We start from the raw sequence: 26,366 nt of genomic DNA on the forward strand, positions 1-26,366 counted from the left end.
GGGAGCTGAGCCTGATCCCTACCCTTCACGCCGCCACCCGCCCCACTCAGCACTTCAATGCCCAGGCAAGAATAGAACTGACTTTTTAAAGACAAGCTACCTTTTTGCTGCAAGACTGCAGTCGCCACTCCTCTCTCTTCCTCTTTGCTGTATTGATTTTCTGCTAACAAAAAAAACGTCAGTTTTCTACCCAAACTATGGCAGCAGTCCCAGGGTTGGGGTATCTATCTCTCGCATTTATATACAGTGCTAGTAGAGCAATTCAGCCCACCCTCAACATCAATATATTTGCCTGACACTCACTTTGAAGTAAGAGGAAACAGTGCTTACAGTACATCTACACATCAAAGTTTTGAAAAATGCTTCATCTGAGAACACTCGTCAGACAGAGCAGAAGCGAGTGTTTTAGTCTGTTGGGCTGTCAGAGGCAGCCATGTGAGCAGCGGGCTGGAGGCTTGAAGACAGACAGCTTAGCAGCTGAAGATTTCACCATGCCTGGTTTCCTGAACCTCTCTCATCCCTTGTGATTTCCTTCTTTTAGAATTCCAATTTATCCTCAGCCTTGAAGAAAAAAAGAGGCGTGGATGGAGACGTTTTATTAGAAATAGATGATTCCTGTGAAGTAGAGGGATGGACTTTTTCCACACTGACACCGAATACTTAATTTTAATTCAGATGAAGGTATGGCTCCCGAGTAGTTTCATGCATTAAATCCTAATAGTTTAAGCCAGATGGTTGTTCATTTATGGTTAAATATTGTTACAGTTTATAGTGATTATTTGTTGAGCATTAAATGAGAAAATCGATATCAGACAGGAAGTCTATCCCTAAGATATGAGGCTATAGCTAGCAGCCAGTTACCCCAGTAAAGCAAACAGTTAGCCTGTCTCCATCCATCCCTACAAGCACCTCTGAAGCTCACTAAATAACTCCATAGATATATTTAAACTGGAGTTTAATTGGAAGCTAACCTAACCTTTTGTTGACTATAACTTCATATTCAACAGCTGTGAGAGTGCTATTGATTTTCTTATCTAACTTCCGGCGAGGACGCAAATAAGGGTATCCCCCAAAATGTCAAAACCAATCTTTTAAATCCACAAACATACCTTTTTTGCTAATAAAGCCTTTTTGGCGTTTTGGGGGGTATCGAGAGTCTGCATGTGTTTATATATCCATTTGTGTTTCCTCAACACTCCAAAGACTTGTAAGTCACGGTTGATTGAAGGCTCTAAATTGCCTGAAGATATGAATGCACAGTAAGTGTTAGGGATTGTCTGTCTCTGTTATCTTTGGGAGAGACTGGAAACCGGTACAGGGTGTTTTCCTGCCTTCCATCCAGTGTTTGGACAAACTCCAGACTGTTGTACTCCCTGAGTAGGAATAAGTCGCTACAAAGCGTTTGTTTTTCACACCCGATTTGGACTTTGTGCGTCAAAATAGGCTTGTGCTTGTGCTTGTGCTTATTTGAATAACTAGTAGTTAAAGTCTGAATTTATGGAGCTGTTGCAGAGAAAAGAACAACAGAAGATTTCTGTAATGTTGAACTTAATCCTTATAACTCACTGGACTCCTCACAGCAAGAACATATGATCTTTTTAATCTCTTTAAAAGACAAAGCATTATTTTTGACCTTCTGGATCCTGCTCAAGAATACTACACCATGACTTGTAGGCTACTGCTGATGCGAAAGGCCAACCCAGTCCTTCATAAATGTGTTTCATGCTGTAAAAAAAAAAAAAAAAAAAAAAAAAAAAGGTTAAAGTCAAGCACTTAGCCCCCAACTGCTATTCCATCGCTGGAAAAGAGCACGCTTTTGTCTTGAATGGCAGAAAAAGATAAATATATATAGCAGTGAAGAGGTTAATTTTGTTGTTCTCCTTTCCCCTCTGTCTGCAGGTAGAGCCTCTCTGCATGGGAAGGCCTCCCTGCAGATTGACCCGGTGCGCTCCGAGGACCAGGGCTGGTATGAGTGCAGGGTCCTGATGCTGGAGCAACAGTACGACACCTTCCACAACGGCAGCTGGGTGCACCTCACAGTCAATGGTGAGTCACCTGATCATACAGCCTGATCCGTGACCTGTGTGTTTGTGGTTGTGAAAGAAAAACAAAAATGCGTCACTCATTTAAGCTCCATATTCAGTCATCTTGTATTTGTTCTCAAGGACAGGCATTTGTAGTCTGGCGTTAATCATATATTCAGCCATTCAGTGTGGAGCTCTTCAGTAAAGGGCTCTGAGGGTTTATTGTGAGGCTGCATAAATCAGTCGTTTACAGTTTTTATATTAATTCTTTAGTTAAGTTTCTGATATTTTTTTGTGTGGAGATGGAGGAATTATAATAATTTAATAGAGACTTTTGCATTTACATTAATTTTCTTGTACTTTTTGTACTTTTGAAAGTTATAATGACATGCCATTTATATTTTTTATTGTACACAGTGATTTGTTTTTAATCTGTATTTCTCATTCCCGCTTTGGTTTGAGTTTGCAATTGTAACTTAGATTTTCATGGTAACACTTTTTGAAAGTTTTATATCAAACAATTAAAGATGAAACAACCAGTTGATTAACTGATCAGTGAACTGACTGAAAATGATTTGCATTTTCAAGAAAAACATATTCTAGTTGTAGCTTCTTAAATGAGAGCATTTGCTTTTTTTTTCTCTGTCACATCGCTGTAAATTCAATCCCGCTACAAATAAATGGGAAATTTGGATTTTTCACAATTTTTCTATACGGAAAAAATATGTATTTAATGAATTATTTTACTCCCCTTTGCTCTGAATATTTACATTTACAATACCTTAAAACATACTCCCCTGTGCTGGACATAGAAAGTGAAAGGAATGACCCTCTTCTCGTTCTGGCTGGACTTTGACTGCAGTGATCACACTCACTTATGCACTCCGTTTTATGAGAAAATGAAGGAAACCAAAGAGACTAGAGTTTGGTTCGGGAAGTTTTTGAACGAGGGATTGTTTGACGGTGATGTGGATCATTCCTGCAGCTGTTTTTAGAAAAAAGCCTCGGGTAAAACGGGCTGAGGGCTGGTTAGAAGAGGATTGATTATGGCCTGTTTAAGGCGGTTCCGGCAGGGATCGTCTGTGATAGTCTGAGAGCTATCAAAGTGATGACCAGGCGGAAAAAAAATCTGCACCTTTGCATTTCCCAGGAATGCCCCAGTGGCTTAGAGAATCCTGCGTGAAGTGTGTCTTCACATTGTTGCAGAGCACCAGAGACTACAGAGACACTGATGCCTTCGTGTTTTATTCTTTAAGCCCTGTATCTGTTTCATATGAGGAATGCTTTTTAGACAGATATTGTATTAAGCTGCTTCATATGTTTTGCGGTAGATGTAATTGAGTAAATGCTTGCTGTTTGCAGATGCATGATGCAGTAAATGTTTGTATGTTTAATGATTTTTTTAAACAGGCATTTAAGAAAGAAAAGTTCAGGTCAAAAGTGGTGATTTTCTTGTGTTAAAGCTTCACAGGTCTCTAACTTCAGAAAGCTGTAATCCTCTGTGTTGTTAGAGAGAGACTTTGCGAGCAAAGTCCTGTCAAGCTCATTCACATGTATATTTTTGGTCTGTGAACTTATGAGCGCTGTGTGAAACTCATGCATATTCGATTTGATCATGCATATGTTTTACAATGGATGCAATTCTCATATTTGAATAATGATTACAACACGCTGTATGCAAAATACTGTGTAAAGAACCATTTATAAAGTCCATTGCACCGCATAATCACTTTGGAATAAAAAATGCTGATCTGTATAAATGGTTATTATCAATGCAGAACATAATGTTTTCTTTTGTGTGTCGGCGTGCGTTTGTACGTCACGCACTGCAAATTACTTTCTGCACTTTTGTTCTGTGTATAGCGCATTACATCAACATTGACATGCCAGCGTCTCATTGTGTGTGTTTGTATGTGCCTAAATGAGATTTCTCTCTGCTGGTTGAAGTTGTAGTTGAAGAGTGAATAGGTCGTAATCTGCCGCCGAGTGTCACCTGCACACTCTCGTGATGTTTGGAGCATGTGAACATCTGTGGGCGTGGGCGTGTGTCTGTGTGTGTGTGTGTGTGTGTGTGTGTGTGTGTGTGTGTGTGTGTGTGTGTGTGTATGAATGTCTTGTTGTGTAGGCATACTGCATCTCTGTAGCTAAACTCATCAGTATTCACTCTTAACTTCAACCCCTCCCTCCCTCTCTCCCTCCCTCCCTCCCTCCGTCTTCTGCTGCTCTCCACTCCTGTCAGACCTTTCAACAGAAACTGAGCTCTGCGGGCTGTAGCAGAACTAATAATATCCCTGAATGTCGTATAATATTTGGCATTTTAAATTATGGCATTTTACATGACCTCATGTACTTAACGTGTGGAGCTAAAGAGATGCAGCACCATTCATGTACACTTGTAGTTTAACTGGTACAAATATTTTTTTTTTTTGGGGGGGGGGGGGCTTGTTATTTGACTAATAGACAGACATTCATGGAAATATCAAAAGCAGCAGCTGTTTCAACGTCTAGACATCTAACAGGGGAATTCATATGAAGACTTTATGCTACTGTTGTCCTCTAAATGGCTGTCTGTGAGGGAAGCAGGTGCCATTTTCGTCTGGCCTCCACACAGACACTAAGGGCACCCATTTCCTTTGGCCGTTGGTATTTGCATACACTCTTCCTTTGAGTTCCTGTTTGCTGGCCTTCACTTCCTGCCAAGCGGACAGGGAATTCATGCCCACTCAGTGGCAGGTGTCAGATGGCAAGGCCTTGTGCCCGAAAAAGACACTAAGGCTACTCTCTCTTTCTCTCTCTCTCTCTGTCTCTGCCCTCCCTCCATCTCCTCCTCTCCTCTTTAGTCTTGTCTCCCTGCTTCCTTCTTCTCTTTACTTTTCAAGCATCAGCACGCTTTTCAGAGATCAAAAAGTATACCCTCAAACTGTTAAGCATCTACACTGAAACATAAAAAATTAGACCCTGCCACTGTGTCACTGAGTTAGCGATGGCCTGGCATTTAGGTCCCATTTGGTTGACCCAGTTGGGGACCAAATGCCAGCTCGTTTGTCCAACAGGCCCATATATTCCCCGTGTGTGTCTGTCCTTGTCAGTCACTAATGGGGCCCAATGTGGCACCAAGTGGAGTCCATGTGAACAATCATCCTCACCACCATATGGGACCCCAAGGTGTAAATATGAATAATGCTTGCGTGTTCACATGGACTGAAATGTCATCCCATTAGGAACTCATGTGCGGGGTGTGAACGCAAGTGGTCATTTTTTTTTGTGATCCTGGCATTACACTAATAGATAAAAATACTAAATTCTTTTTTTTTGATTAAACAAAAAGAATTTAGTATTTTTCTCCATTAGTGTAATGCCAGGATCACACTACACAATATCAGCCCAGTGATAGCCCAACCTGAAGGAGGTGCGGTATGGTGAATAAAAATGGTCAGGTGCCTGATAAAAAAAACATCACTCAAGAACTTTTTGTTGGCTTTTCTATTCCTCTGTCCCATGTTCTTTGATGTTGGCCAAGAGCACCAAACAGTGCTTGTTTTATTTTAGATTAACCTGTAACCCTCAGCACAGGGACATTATACCAAATTAAAGAGTAAATTTAACACCAGGCTGAAAAGTAGTGCCTCACCGCCATCCCTTGTTGAAAGTTTCAAGCGCTATTGTACCTGTAACGACACCTGACAGTGATGGCACGCTGCACTGACACACCCTGTGTGGGTGCACCATCACCCTCTGCACACTAAAGACAAAATCACTCCCTTCTTTGCTCATTCACTATTAACTATATTCAGTAATTGCCTACTGTATAATTAGCACATTTTAGACACTAGTGTTGCGTCTCTTGCACATTATATTGTGGGATTGTTATCAAGCAGTAGTAGTGCAAACACTATCGGCACTACTTTTCGTTTCATTGTAGGAACTTTATAAAGCATTTATTTTATACTCAGTATTCAGGTGTTCAACTCAACAAATATAGTGCACTAAATAGTAAATAGCACAGCTTATTGCCACTAACACGTCATAGTGATGTTATGTTTCTGACTTGTAAATTCCATCCACGTCAACATCTAAGTTGTAATTACGACTGGGAAAAATCAAATTTTTCTGAATGCTTATCTGACCTGGCATTTAACCAGTAGAGAAGTGCCTGAGAACAAAACAAACATGGCCACCTCACATCAGTCAAACAAACAAGACATTATGACACTATGTTCACCTAATGTGACCAGCTCAAACGACAAGAGTATCATATAGCCTGTTCCCGCCATTAAAGGAAAGGGAGGATGGCAGTGTGGTGGTGAGGAAGTGAGTACTTTGAGTATACTGACATAAGAGGAGGAAGGAAAGTCTTTGTGAGCCTCTTCCTTCCCTTTGTAACAGTTAACACTGAAGCGTTTTGAGGCTCATGATGAGAAATCAATGAAAAATGTGTACTGTATGTAGCCGTGTTCTCTTAGGAGCAGAGACAAGAAAAGAGCGACCAAGTGAGGGAATAAAACGATGCGGACACTTATCGAGTTAGTGAGTAAATAAGAGCGAATATAAACCTTCAAAGAACAGACCAAACCCTGCGTCTTAGCATCCAGGCCATCTGCTGGTTGTGCTGTGTGGTCTGCAGAGAAGAACAGTGGGAGTGCTGGATCTTCAAGCATCTTTTAATGTATATAATTGATGAAGAGCTGCAGTAAGTAGGGCGAGAATTTCATGCTCATCTTACTTTTTTTTGTAGAGCAACTCCCTGGCTTCCCAGCTATAGTGACACTTCTTCTGTGACGAGCTGTACCTGATGGTGTGGAACAACTCCCAGGTTGACCAATGTACCTGCTGCTGTCACCGCCATGTGTGCCACCTATTTCCTGTCAACTCATGCTTATTCCCTTGAGAAAAATCTGAATTAGGAGTAGAATTAAAAACAGCACTTACAGTGGTGGAAGAAGTACTCAGATCCTTGAGTAAAAGCAGTGGTGGAAAGTAACTAAGTACATTTACCCAAGTGATGTACTTAAGTTTTGGGGACTTGTACTTAAGTATTTCCTTTTTCCGCTGCTTTATACTTTTTACACTACTACATTTATTCGACAGCTTTAGTTACAGGTTACAGATTGCAGATGCAGATTAATAACACAAAATAATCAGCAATAAATTACAATGTATTGTTATGGATTAAAACAAGATAAGACTAAATTTATAAGTTACTTAGCATTATATAAAGTAATTAAAATGAGCCCTGTCTTTACCAGCTGCAACACTAAAGTGCAAATGCAACATTAATGTATCAGAAATTATAATAACATAATATAAATTATTTTTCAATGGGCCATTGTGTGCAATAAGTACTTTTAGTACCTTTATTATTTGTTTATGCTAATACCAATCTACTTTTACTTAAGTAAAATGCAATAACAAAGTATTTCTACACTGTCGTGGTGCCACCTTTACTTAAGGAAAAGATCTGTGTACTTCTTCCACCACTGAGTAAAAGTAGCAATCCCACAGTGTAAAAAACAATACTCTCTTTCCCATGTTTCCTTTCAGTCTCCGCTTTCACTGTCTAATAAAGACATACAAAATACACCAAAAATGATTAGAATCAAAAAAAATTCATAACATTGATACAGCATTTTGTAAGCAGCATTTTACAGGTAGATTTATCTATTTTATGTAGGTAGGTAGTTCGAGTTCAGGTATTGGAATAGTGGGATAAAAGGTATAATATTTCACCATGAATTCTAGTGGAGTAGAAATATCAAGTAGCATCAAATAGAAATACTTAAGTACAAGTAAATGTACTTAGCTGCAATGTAAATCTCCCAATGAGAATCAGTAAAGTTTACCTTAAGATAAAAGCCCAAACTCATAGTGATGCAACTGCACATGGTTGCGTCTTAATAACTAAAATGATGCATCAGGATGTGTTTACGTCAGCCCATAACCCATCAACTACATTAGCAGGGGATGCATAAAGCAGTCATGCATTTTATTAGGATCTCCATTAATCTACTGTATCTTATAATGTAATGAGTGCTAGGGAGTGAGAGTAGTATGGACAGGCAGATGTCTAAATGTGCTAATTGGGCGATTTGTTTACTCCATACCAGGTGTTTGAATGCAGTCTGAAGCATGGCAACACTCCCAGCGGCAAGCGGTGACCCACTTGTAATAGCAGCACCTTTTTTTCTCTTTAACTAAACACAGTGCCACTATTCATAATCAAAATATTATGTTGAAGTGGTAAAAGCAGCTGGTTGAGGAAACTGCAGTTTACTGGCCTGCAGTAGCTGGTGAAGAGCTCCCCTGTGGCAGTTAGTGAAGCTCAGAAACATCAGGTGGAAATGAAGTGATGTCACTAAGTGGTTTCTTTTGGTTTTGAAGAATAAATGGCAGATTGTCACCAACCCTGGTACATGTTCACTGTCCAGCTAGTACACAAAAGCTGTAGCAACCACATTACCCCGTATCTGGTCTACCTTTGTCCAAGAGTATTGTTCTTCCTATCCAGTTTCCCTTAGATACATGTAGCGGATGGATAGGAGGATAAAGTTTGTGATGCATCAACCTCATTGATACAAATGGGGTGGACCGCTCAGTATAACACAACACAAGGAAGAGTAGCTACTATTACAACACAGTGGCTAATGGGAATCTAACTAAATAAATAACCACAATTCAACAGCACCATAAACTGCAGCCTTCTAAATGACCGATAAAGCTGCTGTATCAACATCTTTCTGACACATTTTCGACACAAACTGAAGATTTCGACCTTCATTAGGGAAGAATTTTTGCAGGACTTCAGTTTTAGACTGCGTTATGAGTTGCACTTTACGCAGCCATGCTAGCAACTGTGTGAGGCTGTACTAATGGTGCTTTGAACTAAGTGCTAACATCAGCATGCAAGCATGCTCACAGTGCTAACATGCTGATTTTTTAGCAGGTTCAGGGTGTTAACATGCTAAAATTGGCTAATTAACAATAAACACAAGGAATATTTGAGGATGCTGGGGTGGTTAAAAATCAGATGTATGAAAACAGAATCCTAATCTAGATTTGGGAAAGAATGTGAGATCTGACGGGACATTTTTCCATGACGTGTTTCCATTCAAATTTTTATTACTTTACTGTTGTAATGACGACTGTTTCTCTGTCACTTTCTCCACAGCTCCACCTTCATTTACAGCGACGCCGCCACAATATGTGGAGGCGAAGGAAGGGGGAAGCACTCTGCTTAGCTGCTCTGCCCAGGGAAATCCAAAACCAATGATCAGCTGGCTGAGGGAAGGGGAGGAGCTCGCAACCAACGCAAAATATTCAGTAAGAAAAACACAATGGCCATGATTCTGATTTATGACTGTGTACAAAAATAGAAGCAGGGCTTTTGCACAGATGGTGTCATCCAATGAGTCCATCTGTACTGAAAGTATGTAATGGGCTGTATCTCACTCAGGCAAATATCAGTTTATTATGTTTCTGTGCAGCAGAAATGTCCAGTTTTTTGTAATAAAACCTCTGTCAATGGGTCTTTAAAACGTGTGCTGAGACTTAAGTTGATGATCGAAGAATAATATGATTTTTTTTTCCATTTGAGACATTGCAACACAGATATTGTAAATTGATTCCTGCATGTATTTGGCATGCAACAAGTTCAAATTTTACGTTTCATTAATTAGAACCACAATCTGTGATCAGCATCAACGATACTGTCACTCAGACTCTTCCTGCTTCTTTGTATTGTCTTTAGTAAGAATAAAAATACACGTTGAATCACTTCAGCAATGTTAAGAACAGCTACTGGCAACGAACCTCACATTTTTCTGAGCTCTCTTTGTTGTCTGGTGATGCCTGATTTTTTAGTCCCGTGGATAAACTCCCAAATGTAGACAGCCTGATGTCATGACAAGATATTTCTGGCACAGCCACAATGTGGTTTGATAGCAGCGGAAAAAAAGTCTCAGCTACATAAACCATCAACAATAAACATCAGGTTGGTGGTGTTAGTCGCGCAGAATCAAACACGTTTTCACACGCCGTTCCATTACAGATGACTCAGAAACACAGAATCAAGTTTCGACACACGGTGATGCACTGCGGCCGCAGGATGTTGCATCTTGAGTTAAAGGTGCAAATGTCAGTTTCTCTCAAGTGGAGAAACTCTTGCTCCCTTGCGCTCCAGATACCATCGCAATCGCTCCCGCCACCTACACGTGTAGCTGACAGCTGAATGCAACAAATTCACGCCTGGGAATTGTCAGGAGTCAGTCTTGCAAAAGTAGGTATTAGAAGTAGAAGAGGGGGGTCAAAGTAAGCACAAACTGAAATCACAGCAGCTCATTACGAAAACAACAGGAATGCTTTGAACATATTGAGAGTACAAGAGCATTAAAAGGGCGTTTGTTTTTTTTTTACACTGCTCGTAATTGTTTTTGGAACTTTTTGAAAGGTGGATGCCTCCTTCCTTTTCTGCATGCCTTCACATTCTCCCATGTCACTGATGTGGCAGTCTGCTGCAGGCGCTATCAACTCTTCACAGCTGCCTCGTGCATATACAGTGTACAGGAAGTGACAGGAGCATACAGGAGCGTCTTTTAAGGGCCTATTTCGTTTTTTTTTAAATATTTTATCCTTTTTTCTCTGCGATCTCTCGCTCCAGTCGCATCTTTTCAACGCCATCCCCTCAGTAAATGATTAGACAACATTCTGATGCATTATTAATCTCCCTCTCCTGCATCAATATTACATTAGTCCTAATATGAGTGTTACGCTAAAAATGAAAATCGCTAGTGAGAGCCAAATGCCATGCTTCACTAGCTTCATCATTATATACTAAGAAATATAAAGAAGCAGTGCATTTATCAGCTTTCCTCATCCATTTTCCAGTTCTCGGTTTATGTTCTAGCAAAGACTTGGGAAAGCTCCTTCCTGTGGTGAGAAGAGAGCTGTGTGTTTGTGTGAGCGAGCATGAGGGTCTATTTGCTCACCCGCATGCTCAGATCCATGGAGACGTCATGGAGAAAGGGGGGAATGTGACAGTCATGGAGAAAGGGGGGAATGTGAGGAGGAATCCTCATCCTCCTCCTCTCTTTACTTCATTACTTTTTTTTTGTTTCGTTTTTGCATGCAGAGAGCCACAGCTAAAAAGCAGCGATATTGAATAAAGAAGTTGTGCAGGAGACGGGACAGAAAGCTAGGTGGGATTATAAGGGTCTTCTCCAAAGTGCACTCAAAATCACAAATAAAAAAATGCAAGCAGGAAAACAATGGCGTGCTCCTGCTGTTTCAGAACCCAATGTTGGTCTGTTCGGATGTGTCGGTGAAGTGCGTGTGACAGAAATTGAGATTCTGCTTTCATCTCATGCCTCACCTATCTTCTGTTTCTGTTTCTGCCTACTGCAGACTTCCCCCTCCTCTTCCTCCTGCTCCTCTTCATCCTTTTTCTTTAATTTTCTCTCCCTCACCTCAGATTGGGTTCAGCTATGGCACAGAAAGTATCGGAACAGACCGATGACCTTTACATATTATCAGACCCTGTTGATTTTACTGTCTTGGTAGTCTGCTACAGTCAGGGCTTCATGTTTTGTCTGTGTTTGATTTGAATTTGATGGAGTCAGTGCAACACAAGAAAGTAGCATAAGACTGTGTTTGGGCAGAACGCGAGGCAAGTTTTAAAGGAGGCACGACTGTGTACAGAGCTGATGAAAAGGTGCGATTAGATGCAAAATCGTCCGAGTTGAAAATTTGCTCAGTCTGCTTCATAAACGTACGGAGACGAGAGGAGACCGGAGGGAAATAACAGAGAGAAAAAGAGATTCTGGTGAACAGAAACACACTTGTACACTCACATACTCACAGTCGGTGCGTCCATTGCTAGCTAGTTCACAGCTAACTTCTGTGCAGATGGTACAGTTCAGTACATTGACTGAACAGGAGTAACTTGCTCATTAGCAAACATTGCACCTGCACTTTCTCCAACAGTTTATGTGACATTGCACCAAGCACTTGTATTTTTTTGTTATTTGTAATCTTGGAGGCCAGAGGCATAGAAAATGAAATCCCAGAAAGTACAGTAATAATTATCATCTCTACAGATGCGTATCCACAAACCTATTGGCCCAGCTCTGCATTGCCTTTTTTTGCTGGCAAAACTCTTTGTGCCAGATGAATTTCACACTCATTTGCATAATATAAAGATGACATTTTTCAACGTTTGGCCCCACCCCCTCTCCACCCCATATCACCTGGAAATTCACCAAATGACACAAGGCAAAAATTAGCCTCACTCTCTGTCTGAACCTTTACAGCTCAACATCTATGACTTCTATAAAAAAAAGAGTCAACAGTAATCAAACACATGATATCTCAGTGAGACTATCTCACCAAGAATGGCATGTATTTTTAGGCATAACAAACAGCAGATCAGTAAAAGTCACTGGTACGTGAAGGAGGCTGAACGGGAGCAGAAAATATGCCAAATCAGCCAGACAGGATTCAGTGCAAGTGTGTGATTAAAATAAAGACAATTTAATCAATTTCTAGTTGATTTAATTTCTTCCAACTTTTTTAATCAATGCAAATGGCTTTCCAAGCCTGGAATTGATGCTTCACAACACATCAGTGTTTAGTTTACACTCCGAGCTCTCACACGTGTTGCATGTTGCAGCAGTGACACACAAAGTGTTATCTTGTGATAGACAGTCTGAGTGAGGATGATACAGTTTGCCAACAGACTGACACAAGTTAAATGATGCTCGGGTTGATCTACTAGTACCATCTCTTGGCTGTAAAACATTTTAGAGACAGATGAATGGGAATAATTCTGCAGGCATGGCAGATTCCCCCTCAGCTGCATGAATGGACAGACTACAGCTGTGTGTGACTTGAATGGACAGAGCCTCTTGCAACCTGTTGCATAATTTATGAGGGTATTTCTATTAGGCTTGGTTAATGTGTTTCTTCACCACTTATTGGTTCTCATCAGTGGCTGGAGACGGGGACGCGCAGCGACATAGAGTTGGACGTTTCCAAGGTTACCACATGCAGGAATCAGACCTGGAGTTAATTAAAACATGACACATTCATGACTTGGGGCGTTGTATATCTTCTGTCTATATCTTTATTTTCACTTCATGTCATTCAGTATTTCTGCTCTGCTGCATTTGTCACAGTTAGATTATAGATTAGGATACAACATTTACTCATATGATTTTAAACAGTGTGTAAATTTAGACCTGAAGCATTAAATAAATGAATCAACTGTTTGATCAACAGAAAAATCATAAGGAACTATTTTGATAATTGATTTATTAAAGTAATTCTTCCTTCTTAAATGTGAGGATTTGCTGCTTCACTAACAAACAATAAGATGTTACTTTGGGCTGTGGAACATTGTGAGGAGCATTTTTCACTATTTCCTGACATTTGACACAGTAAACAATCAAAGTTAATCAAGAGGAAATTATTAGCTGATTATTAGATAATAAGAATAATCATTGGTTGCAAAAATTGGGTCATCCTGAACCAACTACATCACATTCTTACACATTAATACATCAGGAAAAATAATCTAATGATGATATAATGTTTTTTTACTACATTGAGTACTTTTACTTTTGATAATAATACTGATGCACTTATCAATCTCGGAGTATTTTTAAAGTGTGGTGCTACCAGGACCTGAGTTATAGCTACAACTAATGATCATTTTCAGTATTGATTAATCTCCCTGTTATTTTGTCAATTAATGAAAATTAAATTTCTACAAAATGTAGAAAATAGTGAAAAATTGCAATTTTTTTGCTATGATGTCTTCATATTTCTTGTCATGCCTGACCAACACTTCACTTTACTATCTTAGAGGATTCACATTTGAGGAGCAGAAACCAATGAATTTGGACATTTTTGCTTAGATTACCAAAATTGTTGCTGATTAATTTTTTCTCAATTGCCAAATTGATGAATCAATAAATTGTTGAAGCTGTAGTCTGAATACCACCCACCCTCACCTGTCATTTACAGCCTGAAACATGCCCTGCAGTGCTTGTGTTTATCATGTTATTTCAACTGTTTAGTGCTGGAGGTTGGATGTGAATCTGTATCTCCTGCTCATGTAACCACAGGTACATGATGGCAGTCTAACCATCCTTGGCATCACCAGAGATGACAGAGGGGCGTACACATGCCGAGCCTACAGCGACCAGGGAGAAGTGCTCCACACTACCCGTCTGTTGGTTCAAGGTACTCTATCCATCAAATGAGCTGTTCGTAAATGCATTTCCATGAATCACAGGATTTTGAAATAAAAAGAATATATATATATATATACAGTATATATATGCTCTCTACCTGCAGCCTAATATTGCATTTGCATCTCTTACATTTCATTATTTGTACTTAAAGGCATTCACTGTAGTAGCATTTTAAAGCAAAGTCATGCAACTCTGTGGTGTATTGATGTAGGTAACACACCTTCTGGGTCTGTATCAGTCAGTCAATAGCTCAGTCTGGGGCCTGTGTGTGTTCATGTGTGCGTGCTCTTGTGCACAGCCATGTGTGTACAACAGGATCTGTCTGTGAGAACGTCACTGTCTCTCTCCGCTCCATTAACTAGACTCTCTGCTAGACACAGATCAGATAGATGCTTGTGATACCAACCTCCAGTTCTCTCAGTCTCCCGATACAGCAGAGCTGGAGGGAGTTAACCGTGTGTATTTAACAAGCAACTGAGCATCTTGCTTTTATGGTAGAGGTAGCGTAAGGTCTATTTTAATCCTTGACTTCTGTAGGTGGAAACAGAGCAAAAGGAATTACTCCTCTCTTTCTTCCTTGTAGACTAAACGTATTTGCACACACTGCAAACACACATTGTGTTGTAACCTGGTGAAGAGTGTAACCACTGTAGTTCACTGCAGCAGTGGAGGTGAAATCTGTGGTCAGTTGTGCCTCCATCATATGAAGGCAGGATTATAAGGCTTGTCTGTTCAGCTACTGCACAATATAAAGCAAACTATATTCTCAAAACTTGTTTGTTCACATTAGGTTTTGGGTGATGTGACGTGTAATAAATAATATGATAAATTCCACAGATACTGTTATGGTGCTATGTAGGATTAAAGCCACTGCTCATGAGTTTGAACTTTTAATATTACAAGAATTAAGTTGTGATTTTATGATGGAATTTTTATTTTTTATTTTGAGATAACAGATGTAATAATATTTTGAAAATACAGTTGTGATATTAAGAGAATAAAAAAGGTTGTGTAGAGAACTAAGTGACATATATTGTGATTGGATTGGGTCGACTCCATTACATGTGCGTGTACAGCTACTAAATTACTTTACTTCTCTTCATTTTTCAGCTTTATTCTTAAAATATGACTACTTTTATCATCATCATTATTATTATTATTATAAAGATTAGATACTACATTCTCAAAAACATCAGATTATTGTTTTCTCTAATACTAAGGTAATATCTGTACTATGGATATATTGTATTTCCTTTATAATTTTTGTTAGGGGTGCAGCTAAGGTTTATTTTCAGTTAAGTATTTACTTGATTAAATGCTTTGTTGTTTTATCCATGCATTTCTCATAAAATAGAAATAGTAAAAAACTGCTGTTCACAACTTCTCAGAGGCAAAGAAAACCAATGATAACAACAAAGTATCAAAAAAAGCGGAAAAACTCCTCATATTACTTTTTGCATTTTGGCTTGAAAAGTGACTGAAGTGATTAATTTTCAGTTGATCAATCAATGGATTGTTTAATCTAATTCTCATATTATATTTTGAATTTTTTTCTTCAGTGTGATAAAGAACCATAAAACAATTCTTAAACAATTTTGCAGATAATTGACTGTATTATGGCGTATGTCATTATATAATATCCATTAATTTCATTTGTTTGAAAGCAAGATAGCAGCCAGCTACGTCATGGCTGACCCACATGCACCACTGGAGCTTTTATATCAATACGCACCATAAGATTTATTGTGTCAGAAGCATTAATGAATTTTAATTTGGCACTATAGTCATTCTTTTCCACCCCCTGTAAATAAAAGAGACAGTTTATAATAGAATCATTGCTTTCCATTGTATTTCTAGTTGTGGAGATTTTGAATTTTTCAGGATTAATTTTACCTTCATGGTTTGAGCTAAATCAACAGTTTAAATCCATTGGATTATCTGAAAAATGCATTGTCACAAAGTAAAAAAATAAAGGGCTGGTTTTTTTTACATCTCAATAAATGCCCAAGATTATGAGTAGACATTTAGACTTATTGAATCAGATTTTTTTCCAACTTTGGAAACAAATTGAAATTGTCATCTTCCAGTCTCTGAAACATTTTTTTTTTCTTTTGGCTAATAATGTTCACATCATGCAAAAATAACCTAGTTTCTGTGGGAAAGTATAATTTGTTTATATGCCCTGGAAAACAGACTGAAAATATGAGACCAGAATAAATGTAGCGCTAGACAATCCCAAAATAAATGTACCAGGGTTCCTTGTTTTGGACACTGAGGCATGTAGTTTGTGGAATAAGACTTTTGAATTCTCACCTGTTCTCACCTGCCATGTGTGATGCTGAAGTTTGAGTCATAGCCACAGCAGCATCAAATGTGTTACACTACTCCACATGCACAGGGACAGCTTCATCTTTTCCCTCATAAAACCGTCTTAATGTGTGAAACACTTGAGTAACACAACAGGAATCTGGAGTGAGGTGCACCCACAAAAATAAAATGCTTTTCCTGATGTTGAGTTCGGTTGAATGTTGGCATGAAAAGTGCGGTGAAATAAAATGGAAGATATGATTAGGACTCATACCCAGAGCAAGGAGGAGTCATGATTCTCACTCGGTGATCTGTTTTTAATTGTTATGTGAGACGCCTGCATGGTGCCGTCAGCGGTCCCATGTGATGTATAAAGCTGTGCTCGCTGAGAGGAAAATAACCAGGAGGCTTGTATCTGGGCCTACTCATAAAAGACAGCTTACCTTTCATGGCTTCTGCTGTTTTATTGAGAGTTGAGAGCAAACCTAGAGCTCCTCGGGGGATGAAAAGGTTACAATGTGAAGCACGCTAAGCTTCAACACTGACTACTATTAAGGTTATGATAGCTGGCTGCTCACTGTATTTTACATCAGACTGCGGTGATATATTGTAAATAATACATAGTGTGTGCTCTTTCTCACTCACTCACAAAAACAAGTTGACATTCTCAAAGTGGAAACAGTGGAGTCCTGCATATAGTTTAATAGGCTTTTATGATTTAAAGATACTTTTCATCCCTCTAATGGTTTTTCTCTGCTGTTTGGTTGAGCACATTTTAAGTTTAGATATGTTGGTGAAAAATAAGTTGTACTTAAAGTGAACCTGACTGAGGCACCTTTCAACAACAAGGAAATCCAAAGTGCGAACATATAAAAGATGTTGAAATAAAATATTAAAGAAACTCAATGAAAAAAGATATATAAACATGATTTAAAAGAGTAGGTTGATACCGCCATATACCCTGCAGTACTCTGCAAATCTAAATCTAAAACTCGAGTTTTACCGTGAATTAAAACGTTCCTGATCATTATTTGTTGATCATAAAAACTAATGTTATCGCAGTGTATATTTGTTTAAATTTTTGTTTCGCCATCATTTGTTGGAGATTTTTTAGATGTTTTCAATCAAAGTTCAGGCAGTGATGAGGTAAATCCAAGGTGATACTCATTGCTTGTCAATATTTAGCAATAATGATTTAACAACAGCTGTGGAAAGAAGCAAAAAACTCTAATCACTTGGGTGATTCCTGTCGGAAGTTTATGTCAAGACTGAAGTGGGTTTTAGAAAACAATCAACAGAGGATCCATTGCCCAGAAATTTAGTATAACAAACAATGTGCTGCATAGTTTTTCTTCTTTTTATATGACCATGAGTTCATTTTTTATTTAATGTATTCATCTCTTACAGTTTTTATGTTGTGTGTATAAATGGGTTTTGGGCATCATTGTTGTCCATAACAATGTGAATAAAATTGTCTTTTATTTCACTTTATTGGAGACAAACCTATGCAGAAGGACGTGGTAAAGGTGTCGTAAAAAAAGATTTTTACTTGGTGGGATCATTGTAGGGTTAAAACAGTAGACGGAGCTTTTACAGCTGTTAAAACACATGTTTCTGTTTCTCTTAGGGCCCCCATACATCGTGTCACCACCAGAAAACGTCACTGTAAACATATCCCAGAACGCACTCTTCACCTGCCAAGCGGAGGCGTATCCTGGCAACCTGACCTACACCTGGTTTTGGGAAGAGGATAACGTCTACTTCAAGAAGTAAAGTTATGATCAAGTTCACTTCTGTACCGTAGCTGCTGTAACTCTGTGTGTAGGGAAACATCTTAGTTAAGCACATGGGTGAGGTTAAGGCTCAGTCACTTAAATCACACAGGCTGCATTAAGCTTTTATCCCTAAGCATTTGTGATGTGAGTGACATTGTGTGTCTCTGAGCCCTTTGCTGTGTATTTTGAGTGACTGTCAAAGGGTATTTGGTTTGTGTGCCTATATGAACTGTATATATGTGTGTGTGTGTGTGTGTGTGTGTGTGTGTGTGTGTGTGTGTGTGTGTGTGTGTGTGGGCGCGCGCACTAGAGCCCTTTCCTGCTGCGGCCCTAGAGGCAGTAAGAGGGGGCCTGGCGGGGGTCGGTCTGGAGCGTGCCAGACGAGTTAGTGCATTCTGAGGACAGTATCACATGACTCAGGCCTTGTGTCATCATGCGCCTCTCATGCAGTGATGATCTGAAGCGTAGCCAGGACCTCTGCGGGCTCCCCAGAGCAGGTCTTTAGAGTCTGAGAGGGTTTTTACAGCGAACAAGTGACAGGCAGAACAAGTGGGAAGGAAGAACAAGTGAATGGGGTTTTGACTGGCAGTGAAAACAAGTGTCTGAGGGACTTTCACAGAGGAAGTGCATTAAAGTGTCCAGGCTAATTTTAAACAGCTTTCGGGGTGTCAGTCTTTTTTTCTTTTTCTTTTTTGTTTTTTTTGCAGGACAGGTAAGATGTATTTTGGAGAATTGCATTAAATTTTATTGGTACCACTTTCTAATAAGAGACTTTTTACATTGGAATGTGCAACTTGGGAGAAGAGCCTGTATTTATCATAACGGCTAAAAATTACACTTAAGAGTGCGCCAAGGAGCCAAGATAACAGCATAAAGGGACCACACTGTGTGACTTTTGGCTGCATTAGACATCAGCTGCTGCATTCATAAACCCAAAATGGTGGTCCTACATCTCACTGTGAGACTTGTCCATCGAGAGCCGATTTGGAGCTGTGGTGACCGAACACATGCTGCGGCAAAATTCAGACAGTGTCAGAAATTTAGGATCTTCTCTCACAATTTTACTGCTGATGCAACCCAAGTCTAGAAACCAACCAATCAGAATACGACATGAAACGACGTTTAACACACACGTGCACACACAGAGACTTGGAAAAATAGAGGTGGAAATTTGTGCGACCGTAGCAAAGAAGAAAAACCTTGCAGAGCTGCAACTACTAAACATAAGAGCAGCACGGATGGATGACGCACCTCTGCTCTCATTTTCTTTTTTCTGTTCATGTCGTAGCGCCACAATTCACCGCACAGTCATCGCACAATCGGTCGTACCTCAAACTGATATCATACAGTCTCATGCAGATTCATCTTGCACAGCGTGACATGCAATACAAATAATTGAGTGTGAGGTATAAGACTTCACGCTTACAGCTAAGTTGAAGAGTAACCTTTCACCTTTAACCCCTTCGTCTCCAAATTGTTGTAATTTTTTCAAAAATCCTTACACTTTAGTTTTACTCACTGACATTTTCCTGCAAAACCATAGATGATTTTTATTTTCAAAACAGTTAATCTGATTTGTGTGAAATCCTTAATATCTTCAGTAGCAATTAATATGTGCTGTACAACATATGCAGTACCGTGTAAAACTCGACCAAAAGAAGGGTGAAGACGCTTTCAAAAATATTACCATGAGTAAAAATGACTCCATGATGCTGAGATCAGGGCTCTGTGGGGGCCGGACCATCTGTTGCAGGACTCCTTGTTGTTCTTGTTGCTGAAGATAGCTCTCCATGACTCTGGCTGTATGTTTTGGGGTTGTTGCTTCATCTAACCTATTATTCATCGTCATGTGATCACCTGTGTCTCTGTACTGGAGCCATTTAGGATGTATTCCTAACCAGCTTAAGAAACATTACTGATGCAGTGTACTACATACAATGTACATGTATTGTATATACCACGATGTAGTTTAATATTTGATGTATATGTTATTTATTATACATATGTATACAACTGATTATAAATATATTATTGTTTTTTTCCCAATATAATCAAAATAAGCAACATTTCCAATACAAAGAAAAAACAGATTATATAAGAAGAAAATCATGAAGAAAAAATAAAACGTGAATTTCCAGCCTGGAATCAATAGTCTCACCTTAAATTGTAACTGTTGGCTTTAATAATCATTAATAAATCATTAACCAGTACTTTAAAGATAGCTCATAAGCCATTAATAAAAATACTTAAGGCTTTGCAGGCTGTGAAAAATATCTGTTTGGCAACAGTGCAGTTGTAAACATTGTTAATCCATCAATAAATATTTAATGGAAGAATGGACCTAATAATTAATGTGTTTTTTTTATCCAGATTCTCTACATCCTTTTTCACAAAGTTTTCATACAGTTCAATCAGTCAAAGGATGTTTTCACAGCCAGGCAACTCAAGTGTTATTCGTTTGATTGGCCTATAACTGATCTGTAAACCTTTAGTAAATCATGTGTTAATCATTAATAAAGCCATTAGCTATGGCCTATAAACTTGTTACCAAGGGGGTCTTATTAGAAAGTGGTACCTTTTTATTTATTGACATTCAGTTTGAACTTCTCTTCAGTTGTGTGATTAAATGTTGATTTCACTGTGTGGACAAGGAGAGCAGCTCCATTAAAAAGGAAAGCCAGTGGAATATGTGCTCCGTCATTAGTGTTAAATTTTAAATGCTGTCAAGGGGGAAAACATGTACCATTTGGCGATTATGACAATTAGCAGATTTATTTGAATCTCTCACTCTGTACTCTGTGTTCTTTGGATTCCTCTCAGAGCTGGCTGCTGTTTGACTCTCTGCTGCTCTCTTATGGCACCATGATGTAATTTAGCCCAAGAAAAAAAAAAAAAAAAGAAAGAAAGAAATAGATTGGTTCCCTGTCCTGTCGGTGTGTTTCAGCAACACGGTGTGACAAAACATCTGTGTTTTCTTGCAGTGATCTGAAGCTCCGTGTGCGCATCCTCATCGACGGCACCCTTATCATCTTCCGGGTCAAGCCGGAGGATGCTGGGAAATACACCTGCAGTCCGAGCAACAGCCTCGGCATCTCGCCCTCAGCATCAGCCTACCTGACTGTTCAGTGTGAGTGTTACCCTGGCAACAAAGTGGAGGGGGAGGGGCGGGAGCGAGCTGTGTGAGGAGAAGGGAACAGCAGCAGCAGTATGGAAGCAGTTTGTGGTGGAGGCGGCTGTATTATTTGGCAGCGCTGCTCTGCCACTGTAATGCTAAGTAACCTTCTTGAATTTCAAGGTCAAACGTTACAGAGAGGGAGCAGAGATTCCCCCTCGTCATTTTGACTCAGCCTCTTTGGCTATTTCCATACTCTCAAAGGATTTCAGTGATTGAATTATTATCTATTCCGACTCCAGCCTCATTCCTGTGCACAAAGATGGAGACGGGCTCGTCCTCAGACTCCATTTTTCCTGGTCTCTTTTGAGTCTGGGCCCCCAATAAATGAAATGGTGACCTTCCTGTTCATCAGCTGAGACTGATGAGAGAGAAACGACACTCCTGGCCATCTGACGTTTCATCGTCAGCCCTTGTGTGTTGTGCTAATTTGCTCCCAAGTTGCTGCTGGTCATTGATTACTGTGCTACAGTATGAGAGAAAGAGAGAGAGAGGGAGAGAGAGAGGGAAGCTGGGGGATTCACAGCACTGCAGGCACTGATTTCATCACTGGCCTCAGTTACAGCAGACCATAATGAAACCAGTGTCCTGGATGCTTCATGCAAAATATACTCTGCACCCATATTTATCAAGCATCATAGAATCACTCCCAGGAATTGTTCTAAAGTTAATTTAGGACTAAAGATAGATTAGGTAGTTGAGAGTAATTTATTTATTGTCCTATACTTACTTTCAGGGAGGAACAGGACAACTATTTCATGCATTTTGAGTGTATTATTGTTTGTTTTAATATAAGTACCAAGGATTCTCTGAAAGCGGTATTGATTCTGAGTGGATTTTCCATATGAAAAAAAGTTAAAAGTTAATTTAAATTCAATGCAACAGCAGGTAGCTGAGAAAAATCAGCAGAATTAGTTGATTCACTAGATAATTACTGCCCTCCATTTCCTCAGCCACCTGTCCATCAAACACAGGCTCATTTACTCACATTGTCTGACTGAATCTGTCTATCACATTCATTTATGATTTTCTGACAGTTTCAAGGGTTTTATATGACAAGGTAAATAACTTAACCAAGGTTATATATGCAAAGTACGATGACAAAATTCATTAAAGGTCAAAGTCACTAACATTGTGCTTTAAGTTGCCCTGTTAAGCATTCACAACTAGCATATGAACAAATGTTCATATAAATGTTGTATATAAATGTTCATAATAAAAGGTTTGTAACACACTATAGTTCAGTTGTAACAGATTACCGTCTATTTATGTATTTTTATTTGCAACTGTACCTCCTCCTGTTAACACCCATACGTGGAGGCTGCTGTGTAAATAGATAATGAATGACAATATAGTAAAACACAGCTGTTGCAATACAAAATATGTCTTCATGGGAGAAAATATAATTGCTAATTGCTATACATTAATTATCACCTAAAAATGTCCTTGATGTTGACAACTGTGTTATATGTGATTTATTGAATCATATGTATGTATGTACTTATTATTAATGCTAAAGAGGGAGACTTCAAATAAGGTGTTACCATGAGGTCTATATGTAAATCAAAATAGTAGGTAATATGACCCAGCTAAGTGTAATAGTCCTATCTGCCCCGCCCAACCCCACATCGTCTAACAGCCTATAATAATGCTGCACTGCATCTTGCACACATTGCACAGGCACAGACACATGCAGCGATGACGTGAAAACTCTTCAGCTGGCTGCAGCTCCGTCTTCTCTCTCACTAATTCCCCTAAACCTGCACCTCTTCTATGTTCCCTAAATGTTCATATTTTATAGTCCTGCCGTTATTTGAAATAAATAAACATAACAATTAGCTAGATATAAAACAATATGTTAAATTTTGCCTGTTGTGATTAAGTAGCAATATCCTTCATTATGCAGATGAGTCCGTTCTCTCCTCTTTGTGAGCATTATGAGATGCAAAAGCATGATCAAAGTGTGATTTATCAGTGTCAGAATTGTTGGTGCTGTCAGAATCAACACTGTTGCACAGCTGTATTTTCGGATCCCATCATGTTTTCTCCTCTGCATCCTGCACAAAGTCAAGCTCAAAACGTATTTTGTCAAAACAACCTTTTAATAAGCTCATAGTCATCAAGCATTCCCAAGTCTTCTGTCCTATCACGACTTGTTTCTACCTGAACGTCGTCTCCTGACAACTCCTGACAGGTAGGACACCTCTGGAGAGTTCCTAAAATTTGGGTGAAAGATAAGTGATTTCCTTAGTTAAAGAAAATTGATAAAACACTCTGGACAAAAACATAGGACCAAAACTGTGTCCGTCTGAGAATTTCTGGCCAGTTAAGAATGAGTTCCTGTCTCTGCTGTGAAATTTCTTTACACATTAAAAACAGTAAATATCAAACATTTGGTTCAGACATTATTGATTATGTCTCCAACACCGATCTGTCCTTTATGTCCAGACCCTGCCCGAGTGATCAACATGCCCCCGGTCATCTACGTACCACGGAAACTGCCAGGCATCATCCGCTGCCCGGTGGACGCCAACCCACCTGTGACGTCAGTAAAGTGGGAGAAAGACGGCTATCCTCTCCGAGTGGAGAAGGTCAGTCTGCCTCTGGACTTTGTTGACCTCACTTATAAAAGAGTCTTTTTTTTTTTTTTTTATGTTCAGGTTTGCTTTTCTGCAGGTCTGTATGTCTCAGTGTAAACTATTTGAAAATTGGCCCCAAATTCAATGAGGTATGATTATGCGGTGATTTATTTGGTGCTGCTAATAAACAAGTGGCTTTTTATCAGATCTGTGATAAATGTATTATGATTTTAATAATGACATTATGAAAGTTATGTTTTCTTTTTAAGTACTTTTTTTTATGAGTTTGATTTGCTTGACTGCAATCTTTTCAACAAAATAAAACAACATTTAGACTAATATACTAATATTTTTCAGCATTAGACTTTGGACATTAAGTTCCAGACTTTGAAGTTACAGACACCATATTTTTAAAGTGTCATTTGCATAATTTTCTGTGCATTTTACCGATATTATTTATTTCTTTAAATAACAACCGAGATGAGAAGAGTTGAACCTACATACATGTGTTACATGTTGATATTCAGGTAACTTCTTTATAATTGAACAGTCCATCAAAGTCCACTGGGTGATAAAAGCTTAACACAAAACTTTTCCTTTTCTGTTTTTGTGACAGTAAAAGCACATTGATGATTTAAACTTTCCCATTGCAATTCCAAGATTATGATCAAGTGTCCAGTGACCTTTGCAAAAATAGTAGTCTGCAACCAAACCCCACAGTTTCTGTATCATTTCAACACTACACTGTCTGTGTAAAGCAGTGTTGTTTTCAAACCTTACTCAAGTGTCCCATACATACCTCTGTGCTCTGTTTATCTACTACTGTATTTCACACTGCTGTTGAGGGCAGACTTGCATTGCAATAATTTTCACTTCTCATTCATCCGATTTAAATTCTGGTTTAAGTTTTGGTTTCTTGTGCGGTTCAAAAGTATTTAGAACCCTGAAATCAAGCATTTCCCCTTGTCTTGCAGTACCCCGGTTGGAGCCTGATGCCAGATGGAAGTATCCGGGTGGCGGAGGCCACAGAAGACTCCCTGGGCACCTACACCTGTGTGCCTTACAACGCCCTGGGTACCATGGGCATGTCCCCCCCTGCCACTTTGGTGCTAAAGGTACATTGCAGTTTGGTAGTGTCTGATGTTCAGTTTCTACATGTTGTAGCATAGAGTGCTCTGTCCTCAAGTCTGCATGGTGTGTGTTTGTTCGTGCTTATCAAGGATCCCCCTTACTTTAATGTGAGGCCTGGGGGGGAGTATCGTCAGGAGGCTGGGAGAGAGCTAGTGATCCCCTGTGCTGCTTCTGGAGACCCTGATATACCAACCATCACCTGGAGAAAGGTGCAGTAGACAAACACACACCATAACAAATCTCCTGAAAGTAAATCACCTTGTGTTTCTGTTTCTGATTTTACCTGTCGTGTACTAAAATCTGTTTGCCTCACACCTTTTAACCATGTCGCTGTAATTTTGGTGTCCATTGAAGGTGGGGAAGCCAAGCAGGAGTAAGCACAACATCCTACCCAGTGGCAGCTTACAGTTTCTGTCCCTCAGCAAGGAAGACCATGGAGAATGGGAGTGTGTAGCCACCAATGTGGTCACAAGCATCACTGCCAGCACGCGTATCCTAGTCATCGGTACAAAAGAACCCGCACAGTGCTCTCAACTTCCTTAACCACTGACCTGTCTTAGTTATTCTGAGTTCATTGTGATCTCACTCTGTTGTGTCTTTGAAATGATTTGCATGAAGAAGAAGTGTACTTATCCCACAAACCTCTTGCCTCTACCCAATTTCCCCTTGGGCATCATTAAAATTTCAGTTGATTTTATCTGTAATAGCTTTAGACAGTTACATTAAAGCCTGACTCTGTAGCTACTGTGTGCTATCCAGCCCTCTGCTAAAACCCTGTCACTTCAGCCTTTGTCTGTTCAGGCGTTGGGCCAAGGACATCTTTTTACTCATAAATTGATTGACTGAAGCGCCGACAAAGGCATGCAGGGATATGAAGTTTAAACAGGGCTATGAAGGTCCAGATGCACTAAGAATGCATTGTGAAGGGCAATACAACGAGCCCTGAACACTGTGCAAAGCCTCCTTTGACACCAATAATGCAAATTCTAAACATCAGATTTTAATCATGGTGCCTTTGCCTTTAAGTACCCCTTACAACTGTAAAGTTCTCTCATACAGTTACAGATTGCAGCACTTATTATGCCCTTTGCTTGCTTAAGTTGTGACAAAGTTTTTACAGCAGTAATAGCAGC

The 26,366-nt window shown here is 39.4% G+C and overlaps 1 protein-coding gene across 3 annotated transcripts in view; it reads left to right on the forward strand.

Annotated features, from left to right (window-relative positions):
• igsf9ba (immunoglobulin superfamily, member 9Ba) overlaps window positions 1-26,366 on the forward strand; it is a 72,364-nt gene that overhangs the window by 22,639 nt on the left and 23,359 nt on the right. For all 3 annotated transcript variants that reach the window (XM_087172947.1, XM_023402304.2, XM_023402305.2), the window contains exons 3-11: window positions 1,900-2,046; window positions 9,190-9,341; window positions 14,141-14,258; window positions 18,204-18,345; window positions 21,333-21,478; window positions 23,972-24,114; window positions 25,077-25,217; window positions 25,323-25,442; window positions 25,588-25,738. In XM_087172947.1, the coding sequence (XP_087029073.1) occupies window positions 1,900-2,046; window positions 9,190-9,341; window positions 14,141-14,258; window positions 18,204-18,345; window positions 21,333-21,478; window positions 23,972-24,114; window positions 25,077-25,217; window positions 25,323-25,442; window positions 25,588-25,738 (1,260 nt within the window). The remainder of the gene's footprint in view (window positions 1-1,899; window positions 2,047-9,189; window positions 9,342-14,140; window positions 14,259-18,203; window positions 18,346-21,332; window positions 21,479-23,971; window positions 24,115-25,076; window positions 25,218-25,322; window positions 25,443-25,587; window positions 25,739-26,366) is intronic.

Source organism: Seriola lalandi, unplaced genomic scaffold (assembly GCF_002814215.2).
Source record: "Seriola lalandi dorsalis isolate HSWRI2012SDOR001 ecotype SW California unplaced genomic scaffold, Sedor1 jcf7180002053927, whole genome shotgun sequence".
In the NCBI taxonomy this organism is placed as follows: domain Eukaryota; kingdom Metazoa; phylum Chordata; class Actinopteri; order Carangiformes; family Carangidae; genus Seriola; species Seriola lalandi.